A 17,015-nucleotide genomic window follows, 5' to 3' on the forward strand; every position below is an offset into this window, starting at 1 on the left:
ATATAGTGAAGATTTTGGGACTTTACCTTTTCCTAGCATGATCATGACATCATTCAGAAAGAGTTTTCATCTTGTCTTGCCAGTAATGCTCATCTGAAAGGACTCTGCATATCCTTTCAAAAGGCTCGCAGGCACAGGACAATGGCTTAGAAGGTAGACTGTCCCGTCAATGAGCCATGTGTACAGAGTCCTTAAACCCTCATTGGCAGATGCTATCTCCTGCACTATCTTTGAAATAAGTAACCCCAAAAGAGGCAGCACAATCTCAGTGGAATAATACAGAATATAACATCTTGTCTGCTTCTCAGGAGATTTTTCTACTTAGGAAAGAAAATCAAACAGCAGCAAACCTGGGTGTGCCACAGTGGTATTTGTCTATTCACTACACAGCCGTTCTGGCTCCTCCAGTCACAGTAATAACAATCTTCCTCCCCATTGATATAGTACTGTATTAGCCTACATAAATCCTCTCCTGGGTCAGAGCTGTAGTGTACTTAGAGAGCAGGGTGACCACCAAACGTCCCATCTTGAGATCTGACTCCAGATATAATGCAATTGAGAGTTGCCACTGAACAGCTCTTAAGTCGTATGGCTCCTGTAGACTCCACACCAGTGGAGAAGTGGCATAGGAGGCAGAGCTCTTCTATGTCCCCTCCCAATCCCTGATACTCCTCTATACCGTGGGGTGGGTCAGAGGTACAGCCCCATGTCCAACCACATGGGCCCAGCAGTGTTTCTCTCTGCTGCTGATACTTTGCGGGCACATTGAAAGTCACCTGAGTGTTACAGACAGAGGGACCATCATTCAGTGAAGAAGATGGGATTGGCATATTCAATTCACTACAACAATTAACTCTCTCAACATCTGTGTGCAGTAAGTGGGGAGGTGCAGAAACGGCAACAGAAAGATTATTCAGGGCCCCCAGTGTCCTGCTGGCAGAGCCTATAGTCAAACTCTGGGCTACCGCCCTCCCTCCCCGTGCTCATTCAGCCAGATTCATTCTCAAGACAGCAATCGCTTGAATGATGAAAATGTCTGGTACATCAAAGTAATAGTTATATTTTGCACTTTAACTTTGCAGTCAATGATTTTACTGAAGTGCAATTAAAAGGGTGGGGAGAATTTTCCCAGTGGGTTTCTTCTCTGTCTTTGCATGCTGTTAAATGTGTGTCAAGGTTTACTTTATTCCCTGCATCAGACAGGATCTTCTGAAGATCTTTTGTTTTGCTTTGGAAAGCACCAGCTGGCATGTTCTTTCAAAACCTGCTTGGAAGAGAATGCCGCCCCAAAGCCACTTCTAAGGACACTGCAAATTACTCAGTTCCAACCTTGAAGCCATTCAGTGGAACATCTCAAAACACTTTACATACACATTAATGCTCACAGCAACAAGCCAATGAGGGAACGAAATACTTATATCCTCATTTGATAGACGGAGAAACTGAGGCACATAGAATATAAGGGATTAGGTTGGTTTAATAATATTGGGAACAGAGTGGTGGTTCCCTGCTCTAGCTACCTAGACTTTATTTCTTGTCGATATTATTCGAATCCCAACATGAACCTACACTTCATGGTACTAAGTACTGTATAAACATATAAATATGCATAAATGCCCCAGTTCCACATGACCACTAAGCACAGGAACCTCACCCTCTTAGGCTAATATACTGCTTTATTCAGTGAGATAATGGGCCTCTTTCTGCACACGCATCATTGGCTTAACTCCATTTACTTCAGCAGTTACTCCTAAGCTAGAGGAGAATCCAGGCCCCTTGAGGCTCAATGTTAAGGACAAATAACAAAAGCTAATTTGCTGCTGATGCTGGTATCGAAATGGTGACAGTGAGGCCTCTTTAGGCATGTGGGCGGAGATTTGAAACTACTGCATAACTTCTGTCCATCTAGTATATGCCTCTTTTACATCACCTGAAATAACAGAGCACTGTACATACAAAGTGTGCATGCTCTGCCCTCCATGACTCGCAAATAAATATTGTGACCTCAGGAATATATATCAATATTCTTGTCCCTTCCTGAAGGCAGTAACAGGGTCCAGATGCCCAGCTGTGGAAGATATTTTTCCAGCACTGGCATCTGTCTCATTGGCACTCTCATTTGGCTTATAGAGAAGCAGGGTGCATTTAACCAACCAGCTGCCCATTTAGTAACCATTAAAGCAAATGAATGTTGTATTGTATTGGCATTATATCTGCTATTTATTATCGGCTGTGTTATGGTTTTTAAGCACTAGGCTGTGATTTGAAGGGGTCTCACAGCTACAGGATTACTGAAGGTCATCTTGATTTATTCAGGGGGAGAACGAGGGAAGAGGGGAAGCAGAGCCTGGGGAAGCAGCAACCCCACTCTTGAAAAGAATAGGGGCCACAGCCTTATTCCTGCCCCATGTCTCCTTTGTGGTGTCTCAATGCCGTCAGTGCAGAATACTGAAGGCTAAAGGACTAAGGCTGGAAATGGAGGAAACATGGCTGCACTCTGCCCAGAGCAGCCCCTTCCAGGGTCAGTCAAAACCCAGTTATAATTCTGGCTGGTGACTGCCCAGGAGCGATCCAGAAAATGCACACCTGTGGCATGGCATGGATGCTATCTGTCCTTAGCCAGCCCCCTACCAGTGTTGTACAAAGCGTGAAAAAAGCTCCGCTTCTGGCCCGAGGAGCTTACTACAGAAGCAAAGAGCTTCTGACTTGATATCTTGTTTGCTAACTATTTGCATTAGACTCCTCTTTCATAAGGAGAAATGATTTTTTTCTTTCTGATTCCCATGCAATAAATCTGTAAGTACATAAGAGCCAGTGCTGCATTCTTCATGGGAATCAGGCAGGCAGGATCCAGGATCCAGCTCTGAGGCTAAAAATCTTTAGAGGACTCACAAGCAGGTGATGGCAATAAGGTTGCTACTGAAATGCACAGATTATTTATGACATTTCTATTACTTAGAAGCATTATGATAGCACCTGGCAGCCCTACTTAAGGTTGGGTCCTATTGTACTGAGTGCTTTATCAATGCCTAGGAACAGATAGTCTGTGACCCATAAAACTTTTGAACTAAATACAAGAGAGGTAAAGAGAGGGCAGGAAATCAGAATCGCACAGAGAGGAAGTGACCTCCTTTGAGACGGCAGCTTGGAGACAGAGTGGAGAAAAGAACTCAGGCCCCTGAATCCCCTTGTGCTGTACAGTAGCCAGTATTTTTATAGTGGCTTTTAAACCTGGGTGTAGCTGCAAGGTAAAGAATCGTTGCTATTTAAATGCAAATGGTGGGCCTGAAATGCACCATGTCCCTATACTTAAACCTTCTGCAACCAGGGAAAGCATCCATATCCAATTCCACAGCTGAGTAAGGTCCAGCAGAGGAGAGGGCAAGTGCCTGATCCCAAAGTCAACTAAGCAACGTCAATCACAGCTCTTGAGGGAGGTTTTAGGACTGGGCCGAAATGCTCTGCCCTAGTTGTATGCTCTGTGGCTAGGGGTGTCGGAAGAGAACAAGGCATCGGGTCCCCAGCGGCTGGCTGGCATCCGCATCCTGCGGGCATGGCCTGCCATGGACCTAGGAGTACCTGAAGCCCCTGACTGGAGTCTGGGAGGCAGGACAGGACACCTGCATAATTGAGCCCATAGCATTTGGCACTGACCAGGCTGCTTCAGCCTGAAATACGACATTTCAAAAGAAAAAAAGCCACCTGAAGGCGCGGTGGCTGCCAGGCCCAAGGGCAGAGCCCAGCCGGGGGCCAAGGCTTTTATTTTTCTTTTTTTTATAATTTGTATCTAAGGCAAAATTAGCCAAAACTAATTCCAAATCCAGGAGTCCAGAACCATAAATGGCCCTACTACCGGCAAACATCCTTTAACCGCACCTGGGGCTTCAGAGGTTTCCAAAACCTTTGGTGGGTATCCTATTTGCCAGTGGCAATGCGTAGGGGGTGCATGTGCACCCCCTGAAAGTGCCAGTGCACCCCCTGTCAGGCCATGCTCCCTGTTTAGGCAGGGGGCAGGGGGGCAGGCAGGAGCATTAGTGCCCCCCACCGCGAACGCTAGCCAGGGAGTGGGGCTGCCAGCAAAAGCGGTCGTGCCGCTTCCAGAAGTGGCCGCGGGACTTCCAGAAGTGGCACGGCTGCTTTCTGGCCAGTGAGACAGGCCGTCGGGGAACCCCCTGCGGTCAGCACAATCCGCCCCCTGGTCTCTGACTGGTGTCGGGGGGGGCATGTGCCCCCCACTCAGTGCAGGCCCAAGCCCGGAGGTTATGCCCTTAGCCATAAGACCCTCGGAGCAAGCAAAGGTAGGGACTCCCATTCCCAGGAACCGGGCGTAAAGCGGCTGAGCCGCGCCAGAAGCGCAGTTCTCCTGCAGGAAAGCTGCCTTCTTGGGCACCGCTGCACGGTGTGCCCCTGCCAGGCTGGGAAGCGGCTCCGCTTGTCCTGAGCCTGCAAGAGCCCCGGCCCGGCGTGCGGCGCCCGTCTCCAGGCCTCCCCTCGGGGCGCCCCCGCTCCACTGCAGCAGGGAGACGCGCGGCCGCCGCTCGGGGACCGTCCCCGGGCCGCCGCCGCCGCGGTTGGACAGAGCCGCGCTGTATGGGAGGAGCTTGGGCTTTAATGCACCATAAGGCTCCGGCAGCCCCAGCCGCCGCCGCCTGCCGCAGCAACTTCCCTGCCCAGCCGCGCTGCTGCAGAGCGGAGCCAGCCCAGCCCAGCCCAGCCCAGCCCTGCGCGGATCCCCGGGGCCACCGCAGCCGCAGCCGCAGCCGCAGCCTTGCTCTGCCGCAGCAGACACCATCTTGAGGCCGGGGCCCCGATCCGGGGGAGGCAGCTGCGCCCGGGGACCTGTTGGGCGTCGCGGAGCAGGGAGCAGGCGGGGGGCGGCCGCCGGCGGGCAGGGCAGGGCAGGGCAGGGCAGGGCAGGACCATGCCCCGCGTCCCCCCGCGCCGCTGAGCTCGGCCGCGGGCGGGGATGATGGATCCTTGCCTGCCTGCTCTCAGTGCCGGGGCGAGCGAGCGCGCTGCCAATGGAGGAGGACATTGATACCCGCAAGATAAACAGCAGTTTCCTGCGCGATCACAGCTATGCAACTGAAGGTAGGGGGGATGCCTTTGCATTTGCAACTTGCGGGGGCTGCGTGGCCCCCGGGGAGCGGGTGCGGAGCCCGCGGGGAGCAGCAGCAGGTGGGTGGGTGGGGAAGAGGAGAGGAGAGGAGAGGAGAGGAGGGGGTTTGCTCCCTTCCTTGCGGAGAGGCGAGGCCGGTGGGTTGCCCGGAGGCAGGTGGGGACTCGAGAGAAATGCAGCGGGTGGCTCCGGCCTCCCTCGCTGTCCGCAGCCAAGGGAAGGCCCCGGCCTCTAGGCTTGAACAGGCGGGGAAACTGAGGCCGGGGGCACTGGTGTCCAAACCGAGAAAGGCATCGGGACTCGCAGGGTCCTGTCTCCTAGCACGGGGCTGGCATGACTCCACCTCCATTACACGCGAGCCGGTGTTTCTTGGGAAGCAGCATGGATGTGCAATGAGAAGTTGGAGGAGCTTGAACCTTTCTGCCGCTGGATGGCACTGGGCATGTCGTGTGGCTCTCTCTTATGGGTTTTCATGTCTGTATATGGGAACAGAGCTGACTAGTTCTCCAAGGGGATTTTGGTGCTAACCAATAACCAGGAATCTCTTGGTATGTTCAAAGCCCTGTATAAATGGGAAGTATTTCAGTTAATTATGAAATAAGTGGAAACATGGCATACAACCAGCTGTGATCTGAAGAGCTGGTGGGTTGTGACCATATTGCTGGCACTCCTGCATGATCTGTAAGTGCCAGTAAAAGCTTTTTAAGATGGGGCTTAACATTTAGAAAATGAAATTTGAGTGCTTAAACTGTTGTGTTCCTTCCTTCCCTATTCCTAAAACTGATCTCTTTCATAAGACCCCCTATGCCTCAAGGCTTCAATACCAAAGAAAATGTATTGCAAAAGGGTGAATGGACTACCTGGTATTCTACCAGAGTCAGTAGATCTAATGTCTTTTTCCTGCCTCCACATTTTAGGGTTTGACCAATGGTACATTTAAACATGGATTTTAGAGCATAGTATGGTGAGTGAAGCAGATCTTGTGGCCACGTGAAGCTGAAGCAGCAGAGTGCAAGATCTATGCTGCATCTTGCACTGCATTCTGCCACAAAGAGGCAGCCTCCACCAATGGGTAATGATCAGGAAGATGGACAGGAAGAAGCACTTGCTTTTGCTAGAATTTCTAATGGCTGAAAAGCTACTGCCTTCACACCAATTATTTTACAACTTTCTCCAGTAGATGAAATGTGGCTACTGCTAAATCAATGAATCCCTCTGCAGCATTATGTTGTTACAGGGAATCCCATTTTTTTAAGGGAGGAAAAAAAAAAGAAAAATACCCACATCCCTGAAAACTTACTATGCTCTCCTTCTGTTTCATTTTTCTAAGATTCCTACTGAGTCAGAGAGAAACATAAATGCATCAAATGAGTGGGATTTTTCTCACGTGTATGCTTCTAGCTTAGTGAACAGATTCCTAAAGGAGGTTATCCAGAGGGGAAGATCTCCTTTTAATGTAAGACAAGCCTGGGACTCCTGGTGAGCCAGTGAATAGACCGGTGTGATCCCATACAATGTTGCTTGTTAGCAGCTGAAGTGTACAAGGTCAGTTTTCACAATTATGAAATATAATTGGGAGTGAAAACGTGATGTCTGTTCATTTTGGACCATCTCTGAATCCTGTTGAGCATCTGTTCCCCATGGCACATTTCTTTGCATATATGTGTATCTATAGCACCTCTAATTGGACCTGAATGCTGTACACAGGATGGTTGCACTGGTTCCCTAGTATCTGCCTGCAGAGCCAGGGCTGCGCATGTTGGAAAGTCCAGCTGGGTGAGAGTGGCGAGGTGCAGTCTCTTGGCAGAACATTTGGAAAGGCAGCATGTGGTCACAGTGAGTGGGAGCTGAGCTAGATCAGCACATCTCTTGGGCAACCTTGGTCACTACTTAAAGCCGCTTTTTTGATGCAACTCTGAGGGAGGCTAATGGTACCGCTCTTGGAGGAGCAGCTGATCTTAAACAGCTCATGTTTTCCTATCCTATTTGGAGCAAGTGGCTAGCTTGGAAGGATGAGTGGGTGCATTGACTTAAGCTTGTGATCTTGGGAGGTCTAGGTTATTTTAACCTGAAGTTAAAAGTCAAGTCATTCCCTCCATTTAGGATGTGATGCATTCAGAGTTTGGAAGAAAACAACTCTCTAGTTTGCTGTATTTAGCTCTAGCATAGCCTTCTCTTTATTTAAAAAAAAATAATTTTTTTTTTGAGGAAACTTAAATCTATTCCTCCTTTGTGCAGGAAGCCAGGTCAGGATAAGCCATCCAGCTGTTGCTGGATTTTTTAGACATGTTTAATGGCTGAATATCTACTGAGAGTTTCTCATGCACGTGTTCTCCTTTGCCTGACTTTTGAATTTTGATGCAGATGTTCTATCAAAGGAAGGCTGAGTGCACTTGGAAATGCTATGCCTTGTTAGCACGTGGTGAAAGGCAAAAAATATATCCTGGGAAGCTGAATGCTTTTGTTTGCATAAAAGGAAATGTAGGTCTAAAAAAATTAAATTGATAATGTTTTTCTTTAAAACATCCTTACAATACCTCTGCAGTAAGTGAAGACCTGTTTTTTTGGAAAGAAGGTACCTATAGTGTGTCAGCTGAAGGAATGGGGTTATGTAATTTGGCTTAGTGAAGTGGTGTTGCTCTTTCAATCACTTGGATATTATAATGCAAATGCAGGATGGGAATGGTATTTTAAATGCACACACTTGAATGCCTCATTCTAGTGCAGTGCACAGAACTACCAGTAATGGAGGAAAGAAATATGTGCTATTAACTCCACTTTAGTTGCCAGGAAATATTAAGTTGTTGAACATAATGCTCTGAAAATTACAGGTCCCGGTATAATGGAATTCATGAGAAGCATAAGAAAACCATGAAAAATGGTTCTGAAATATTATTGGCGGGGGAATGCCTTTCCATCCTAGGTCTCTCTCTCTCTCTCTCTTTCTCTCTTTTCCCCCAGATGCTTTAACTAATTCATTAATTACAACTTTATTATTTATTTTCTGATTTGTGTGTGTGTATATCTCAGAAATAGAAAGGCTTATTCTGAAGCCTTGAATAGCCATTTAAAAATATACAATGCTGAGGACTTCATTTGAAATGGGAGAAATTGGTGCCATTGCTGTGAAAAGGACACTGACCATCTTCTTCCAGGGCTCCCTTTTAACCAAAATGAAGCCCTCTGGCATGCATAATGATGCCTTTTCCTGTAAAGTTGGAAACAAAATGTGAATCTCTAACATGTAAAGGTTTTTAGATAGTGGTATGGCTATTTCTAATAGTTCTGTTCTACACTCAGCAAATCTCTGAAATCCTTTAGATGACTTATAGTACAGAAAACTGCTGCTGAACAAATGCAGTAAATAATATTAATATGCTAGGTTTAATGGTTGAGCTACTTGTCATACTTTAATTTGCGGAGTACAGCGACTCTGGCTCTTGCGCTACTCCAATCCGGAAACGTAACATTAGTAGTATGAACATGATATCAAGACTGATCCTGTGAGACTTATGTAGGATAATTCTGTGAATAGATGCTAGTAGGATTTTCAAGTTTGGAGAGCTTGCAAAAATCAGGGCCCTAACAACAGCAACTCTGACTTGTGTGACCTTGCTTTTAAAGCCTTGAGTAATCTTCCGTCTTACTCTCGTAAAACAGACAAAATGTTGCAAGATCTAAATGGTGTTCTTGCCATTTGACATCTACTAACCTACTCCAAAGAAGAAAGGGAAGTGGGTGTTCCTTTCACATGGTAAATGCCAATATTCTGCAGTGGAATAGTTGGGGGGTTTTGTGTTTTAACAGTACAGTGCAGATATTCAGAAGTCAGGAAATGCAGAACCCGAGATTCTCACCATATCCGATACAGGCAATTAAGGGTATTTTCCACACCTCTGACTTCTCTGGGAATCAGGCCTGTGTGAAGTATGGCCTAATGGCTCAAGAATGCCCCACCCTGCTTTTGAATGATCTAATGCTTGTCATTTCCCAGCATATAGCAGTGTGCTGTCATAGTGGTGAACTGTCTAGTAGTTCCAAAGAAGAGTCATTCCTGTCAAGAAGCTTACCAGTGTGGATTAAAGTTAATTGAAATCTCAACCTACAAAAAATTAATCTGTCCAAAGGCTTTAAATTACATTTGATAGGTTCTTCTTTATACGCCTTGACCCAGTTTCCTCTTCCAGACTCTTCCACATCATTATTCTTGTCTTCTAAGCTCTGTGGCCCACCTCTCTTTGTTCAGCACGATGTGTAGCTCTCATGTCTTACTGATGAACTTCCTTCTTCCTTAGGCGAGAGGTTCCCAAATAGGAAGAAGAGCAAACAGCCAATCACTAGCTTGGATCTCCTTGGTTAGCTGATTGCTACACTTCGTCCTCCTGGATGGCTCTGTGATGGGAAAGAGCAAGGGGAAGGGAAGAAGTGGTCCCAGATATCCGATTTGGGAAGTAGGGGCAAATGTGGTGGGTGTCTATTATTTCCAGGAGCTGCTTACTTTTCAGACTGAGCTTATGAAACTGTCCCACTGGGGGTGGGAAGGGCATCCATTTTCTAAGAAATCTTCAGAGAAGAGAGATTATCACTGTTGGGGAAATATTTTTGGAGCCTCCTGAAGAGGGAACAAGGGAATGGGGAAGGTGTCCCAGAAAGTAGGAAAGGTTGTACTGAATCAGATGAATCGCGGCATTTGGTTAGACAAAATGGCTATCTGGAGGGGATGGATGGAGAAACACTCTAGTTGATTTTGAACTAAGTTATGTTCTGACTCAATATAATGAACAATATATTGATTCAGAATGCAAGAGCAAGTTTGGAAATCTAGAACCCATGTCTAAAAAGTTCAATGATGTGATTAACTCTCTTGGATTTTAAGAAGGCCTTCAATATGGTTTCTCATTGTATTGATGATTACCTGGTCAGGTGGGTGGCAAGTTGGCTTAGGGGTTGTACCCAGAGTGGTGGTGGATGGGTTGGTATTGACTTGGAAAGATGTGGGCAGTGGAGTCCCACAAGGCTCAGTCCTTGGACTAGCACTGTTCAATGTCTTCATCAGTGACTTGGATGAGGGTGTGGAAAGCACTGTGTCCAAATTTCCAGATGATGCCAAATTATGAGGTAAGGTTAACACACCAGAGGGTAGGGAACAAATCCAGGCGGATCTGGACAGGTTGGAAAGGTAGGTGGAACAGAATAGGATGCAGTTCAGTAAGGACAAATGCAAGGAGCTGCACGTAGGAAGAAGTAATCACCAGCACACTTACGGGCTGGGGGAGGACCTTAGCACAGTAGCAGAGAGGGATCTTGGAGTCGCTGCTGACTCTAAGATGAACGTGAGTCATCAGTGTGATGAAGTGATCAGTAAAGCTAATAGGGCTGTGCTAAAGTTCAGCAACCATTTCATTTTGGAGGTGTTTCAGGCCATTTCAGTGCCTGAAACACCAAATCTGAATCAAAACGGAAGGCTCCGAAATAATCGGAGGCTCTAAAACGTTTCAGAAATGTTTCGGAGAATTTTGGAGCCAGGCTTGCAGGGAAGCAAACTAAGAAGAGTTAGGGAAGGACTGCTCTGATATTGCGATCTAGCTCTCTGATTGCATCCCCAGCTCTTCCCAAGGGGACATGGGCCCCCGATCTGCATGTGGGGTTCCAGCGGGTGCCGCTACAGGCCGGGGCCAATGGCAGCTGCTTGGCGCAGCCTGTGCTGAATACTGGGAAGACTGTGCTGCTGCTGCTGCTGCTGGCTCCAGCCTGCAGCAGCAGCCTGCTGAAATCTGGACTGCAGATCTGGGGGCCCGTGCGCCCCGGGAAGAGCTGGGGGAATGATCAGAGGGCTGGGAATCCCTGCTGCATGACCTGGCTCCTCAAGGAGCAGAGATCTGTGCCTGCTTCTCCTCACCACCACTGCCTGCCCCACGCAGCCTCATGTCACTGGGCCAGTGCAGGGTGGGCAGCAGTGGTAAGGAGGCCCCTGGCACAGATCTCTGTTCCCTGAGGAGCTGAGTCATGCAGCAAGGACCATCAGGCTTGTTCGTCATTCTGCTGCTTCCCTGCCCTGTGACCCGGTGTGACAGTGATCAGAAATATGCCTGGGGGTCTCCTTGCCTGCACAGAGGACCGCCCCCAGAAGAGCCACCCATGGCCCCATCTTGCTCCCCACTGGAGCCCTGCAGCTCCCAGCCCTAGCCCCACCTGGCTGGGTAGGGCTGTGTAAAGCTTCCCTTGCAGCCCGTTCAAAACAGATTCAGCAGAGCCAAATGTCCAAAACAAATTCATCTGAAATGAAACAGGACAGTGATCCGAAACTAACTGCTGTCCTCCAAAATGGGATCGAACCACAGCTGTTTCTCACAGACCTAAAAGCTAACTACACTTTATCATGCATTAGCAGGTGCACGACAAACAGGACCAAGGAGGTGATACTTTCCCTTTATGTGGCATTGGTCAGGCCGCAGTTGGAGTACTGCGTCCAGTTCTGGGCACTGCACTTCAAGAGGGATGTGGACATCTTTGAGGGGGTTCAGAGGAGGGCCACTTGTATGGTTGGGGGCCTGCAAGCAAAGCCCTATGAGGAGAGAGAGAGAGGGCCCTGGATCTCTTCAGCCTCTGCAAGAGAAGACTGAGAGGTGAACTTGTGGCCACCTACAAATTCATTGGGGTGGACAGCAAGGAATAGGAGATGCTCTGTTTACCAGGGCACCCCTTGGAGTAACTAGGAACAATGGCCACAAACTGATGGAGAGCAGATTTAGGTTAAACATTGAAAAGAACTTCTTTACGGTAAGAGTTGCCAAAATCCAGCACGGCTTCCAAGGGAGGTGGTGTTACCCACTACTTTGGGAATCTTTGAGGAGGCTCTTCTCTTTTGGAGTCTTGCTGAGGCTTCTGACTTTACTTGCAGAAAGGCTCTGTAAAGTCATGTGCAGAACCAGGGATATTTGAAGTGTGATGAGGGCAGATCTTTACATCAGGGGACACTCCTACTGCCTTCAATGAAAGATCTATCCTTATTTATTTTTAAAAAATAGTAGAGGTGCACCAATACATTAGTTCAATATTGGATAGGCACCAATATGAAGAATACTGAGTATATCAGAAACTGGCCTGATGTGACCGGTAATTTGGTCGATTTTTTTTTTTTTAAATGTCCATGCATGTGCGCAACCGCAGTGCAGCACGTAGGCAGCAAGGAGAGCTGCATGCAGCTGGTAAGTCTGTGGTGGAAGGGGCATGGGGGGAGCAGATCACCCCCCCCCACACACACACACGGAGGAAGTGGAGCAGGGGCTTGGACAGGCACTTCCCAGGAGGAGCAGGACACGGGACAGAGCCATGGCTCGTTTTGGGGGCACGAGGAGGGGGTGGTGGCTCCTGCCGCTGCACAGACCCCAGGAGGGGTGTACAGGAGAGGTGTGTGTGCACACCCCTGGATCTGTGTGGGGTGGGCCGGGATGGGCTTCAGCTGCAGCCTGGAGCTGGAGCTGCATTTGGCTCTTCCCAGCGTTGGGGTGTTTGAAGGTGAGGTTGGGCTGGGGTTGCACTTGGGCCAGTTGGCAGAGGCACTGGGAGGAGGCTACGGAGGGGGTTGCAGTCCCCCCTCCCAGCACCACCGCTGCCACCCGCCCCGAGAGCAGCCCCAGCCCCAGCTGCAGCCCACCCCACCTACGCCTCGTGCAGATCCAGGGGCACTGCCCCCCACCACATCCTTTAGATGAACTGTGGCTCCATCCCATACCTCTCCCCCTCAGCCCCAGCCCCACTCCCTCCCTCTCTGCAGGGGCCTTGATTAGCCCTTCCCCATGTCTCTTCCCTCCCCCCTCTCCTTCTACCACAACAGACTTATCAGCTATACACAGCTCATCATGCTGCATCAGAAATCAGATCAGTATCTGCCTATATGCCTCCTTAAAAATCAGCTATTGGTATCAGCCCCAAAAATCTCTGTCTGTGCACCCCTAATAAAGAGTGAGCAAGAATTTCAAGACTTGGCTGTTTTACATTTTTGAAACACATGTGAACTGGATGTTTTGTCTGCTAACAAGCTGAAAAGCAACTGCATGTGCCTCAAACTCTGATTCCCACGGGCAAAATCCCATTTCTTAATTTTAAATGGCTGAAAACAGATCTCCCTCCACTCCCCATTAAACTTCAGGTTGCTCCCCAGCTTTTCACATCCGGCTTTTACAAACCCTGCCAACACAGTAGTCCCTGAAGTGGACTACTGCATCACCTGCTAGGCCCCTACTTCTGCAGGGAAGAGTTGGGACATTAAAAAAGTTGCTTAGGCCCAGATCCACCAAAAAAACTTAAGTGATTCCAATAGGTGTTGGGTGCCTAGGTTCAAAACCTGGATCTTCAAAACTTCTGATCAGCATCTGTAGGACCCATATTTTTGATACTTAACACTTCCCAAGTGCCTTGAGGCTGACTCCTGGGCCTCCCTAGGAACAATTTGAACTAGTCAGCATTGTCCAGACCAACACTTACCCCATGGCTATGTCCTTCTGGGATTCATAAACCAGCTGTTCCTCCTTCTGTCTTGCCTGATGGACTCAATCCAGTAGGTGGTTGCAGACCACGCCTACTGGATTCCACCCATCAAATACACCAGGGATTGCTTCCTCCTTTGCCTGGGCTTTAAAGAAAAAGGCTAGTGCTGTTGATAGAAGTATCAAACAGCTCTGGGTTTAGAGAACTAATTCAACATGTGAGACCCTTGGTTCAATTCTCTCCCTTCCTACCTCCCAGGAGAATATCCCATCCCAGAGTCAGCTGTTCTGAATAGGGGGGAATGTGGTGATACTGCAGAAAAGAATTATAGATTAATTGGACAGAAAAGAGAGAAAGCAGGAGGAAGCCTGACTCTGGGGCACTTGGCTGGGATGGAAGGAGGATCTGTAATCCAGTCCCTGCCTCAAGGCCTTTATTTTATTTTTTTTATTAATAGTCACTGGATGAAATGCTTTAAGAATGCTACATGGCTCAAGCCCCTTTGGCAGGATAGGTAGAGGAAGTCCTAATTTGTGAATCCTTGTGGGACTTAAGCACAAACTGCTCAACACTGTCAGGATTGAGGCAATTTTGATTGTGCCCAAAAACCAAAGCTCAGGGAGCTTTAATATTGAAAACCACTCTCTCAGTTCTAATCCTCAAAGGAAATTTACAAAACACCTTCCATAGACAAGCCTATGAACTTCACTCCATAAATCTACTGGATACAAAAAATCATGGACTAAATATAGACATTAGATTTATGGCACATTAAAACCTGCTTGCCATCTGATAACCCCAGGCAACCTCTCTACATTTTACCAGCTACATCTGTCACCAGGTCAACCCTTCCCCCCCCCCCCTCCTCCCAACCTACCTATCTCACACCTCCTATCTCCCATGGCCTCTGAGCTTCACTGTCACGCATTTGCATTTTCACAGACCTGCATTTTGCATATTGGCTTCTGTTCCATCCAGGAGAACACAAAACACCAGCAGACTCTCCTTATGCCTGAAGAAGGGTGTTTGTGCCTGAAAGCTTGGAAAAAACAATTGTTCCAACTATTTAGTTGGTCTAATAAAAGATACCACATTTACCCAAAGAACTTTGTCTACCCATTGACTTTAGGCACCCTCAGGATTAGTTGCCAGCTTTCCATGGGTTTGGAGAAGTGAAACGTTCTCCAAACCTTAGCCTTGGGTGCCCAAGTCCTTTTGTGAATCTGGACCTTTTTTCCTTTCCTGCGTGATGATAACTGCACCAAGCATATCAGTAAGACCAAGGACTTTTTGAAGAAACCGCTAGGTGGCTCCCTAAATGGAAGCCAGGTTATGATCACCCTCAAGACCTGAAGTATGTTAACCAAAGGCAGGGTCCCAGGCCCTGATTCTGTGTCCTGGAGGTAGCACACAAAAATAGCTGGGTGTTTTGCTTTTTGTCTTCACTCTGCTATTTTGCCCAGAAAATTATCTGAATTTAACCAGTCTCTCTGAAATTTCTCCTCCTCTCCCTGCACTGTTTAAACCCTGTCTGATATGTAGGAGTACTCTTAGGTTACATTTTGGCTGAATGGAATCCTAGGAATTGCTCTCTCCTCACATTTGCACTAGCACGTTTCCCGTTTTCAGGGAGAGGGGGGTATGTTACTATGGTATAAGCAAGAGGAGAATCCAGTTTCTGGAATGCTAGATATTAGAGATGGGAAAGGCCCCTTTGGCTAGTACAGGATTGGTCCTGTGTACATCTTTCCAGTGCTGATGGTCCAAGGGAAACTCTTTCAGACACCGTTCCATAAAAGAGTGCAGGCCTTGCCACTAAGAAATTATTATTAAATCTCCTTTTCCTCCATAATCATGAGCCAGTTTTGAACAAGAGGCTTTTTTAAATTCCCCCTCCCTACCCAACAGGTGACCAGAACAGCTTTTACAAACATGTCCTTGGAAGCCACCTAAAGATCTTGACAAAGCCTTAAGATACCTTTATAAGCTGCCAGATGCCTAAACAGCTTCTCATATTGCAAAAAGCAGGTTTCTCTCTCTCTCTCTCTCTCCTTCTCTCTCATTCTTGGGAAAACCAATCCACAAGCTTTCAATATAATTAAGGACCAAACATCTCTGGTCCTAATTTCCTCAGATAACTGCATCCAAGTTCATTGCCCGTCTACTGCTTCTTGGTCCCTCCCCACTCTGCTCAAATGCCCAGTCACACTGGTTTTTGATTCAGTTGTGTTGCATTGTATCTAATGCTGCTGGCAGGCATTCCAGGACATTCTGCAGAGAGCAAATTAATGCATTTTCCTTACACTGACAGAATTTTTTAAAAGATTAGTCTGCTTACTGGGGCCAGTTTTTGCTGTGCTGGGAACCTAAAAGCTTTTATACTTGCAGTGTCAATTTGATAAGAGCTCTCTCTGGCTGTTGACAGCAACTCTTTTCCCCTCCTCCCCCCGTTCTAATCTATATACAGTACCTTTCTTAAAAGCTTGATGTAGTATGTGGTTTATTTATTTATTTATTTATTTTCTTTCTCCGGCTTGAGAGAAAGGATGTTCTCGTATCGTATTCCTGTGGAATCATCCAAACCATTGTTTGATGGGGCAGGTTTAATTAATCTAGGAACTGCATTGATGTTGTTGTTAGTACCCACAAGTATTTGGTTTTAGTTTATTTATACTTCTTCCTTAAATAAAGCCCTTGTCTTCCTCTCCCTGACCTTCTCCAGTCCAGTTGGGTCAGAGGGACACATGGACTAGACTCTGTGTCTAATCCTTGGATCACTGAAATGAGACCTTTTTAACTCAGCCATTTGTGGTGTGTTGCGTCAAAGCCGACTTGGGGATGCTGTAATCTGTGGATTAATGACAAAATAGACCTACTTGGGGACTCCATAATCCGTGGATTACTGGCACTATTGGGAGCAGTTAATGATGCGATTCAGAACCCGTAGTGACCCGTCCCAAAGAGCTGCTCTGGTCACTGGCGATTAATGTCTGCTGCAATCCCTCTGACCCTCGTGCAGGGGAAAGGGCTTACAGTCCTTCCCCACACACGCACCCTTTGCATCAATCTTAGCATGGGCCACGCGCTAGATGTCTCTAAAAATCCAGTCCTGTCCCCATTACAGTAAAGCCAATATAACAGCTACTATGTCCTATACAACATCAGGGATCCTCTGTGGGAGCATCTGGAAGCACTTTACCAAAGCTCATGAGGCAGTCCAAGATGCAGGTGAAATGACTAGATGTGCCTGAGAGGAAACACCAGATCACTTGACTCCCAGCCCTGTCCTTTACACGTAAGAGTATCCCTTTGCTAAACCAGTATCGTGACCTGTTCTTTGCTGTATTCACCCCCATTGGTATAAGACAGACAACTCCTGGGATGTCTGGGTGGCTACAAACCAAAA

At 47.5% G+C, this 17,015-nt stretch overlaps 1 protein-coding gene across 3 annotated transcripts in view; it reads left to right on the forward strand.

The window, feature by feature from the left end:
- Nucleotides 1-17,015, forward strand: part of PPP2R2B (protein phosphatase 2 regulatory subunit Bbeta) — a 258,320-nt gene that overhangs the window by 90,527 nt on the left and 150,778 nt on the right. Inside the window, exon 1 of one of the 3 annotated variants that reach the window (XM_006265018.4) lies at nt 4,639-5,091. The exons of the other annotated variants lie outside the window; for them this stretch is intronic. Coding sequence (XP_006265080.1) covers nt 5,022-5,091 — 70 coding nt within the window. The 5' untranslated portion in view covers nt 4,639-5,021. Of the gene's footprint in view, nt 1-4,638; nt 5,092-17,015 lie in introns of those variants that run through there. 3 annotated transcript variants of the gene reach the window in all.

The sequence above is a fragment of the Alligator mississippiensis genome, chromosome 9, assembly GCF_030867095.1.
Source record: "Alligator mississippiensis isolate rAllMis1 chromosome 9, rAllMis1, whole genome shotgun sequence".
Lineage (NCBI taxonomy): Eukaryota > Metazoa > Chordata > Crocodylia > Alligatoridae > Alligator > Alligator mississippiensis.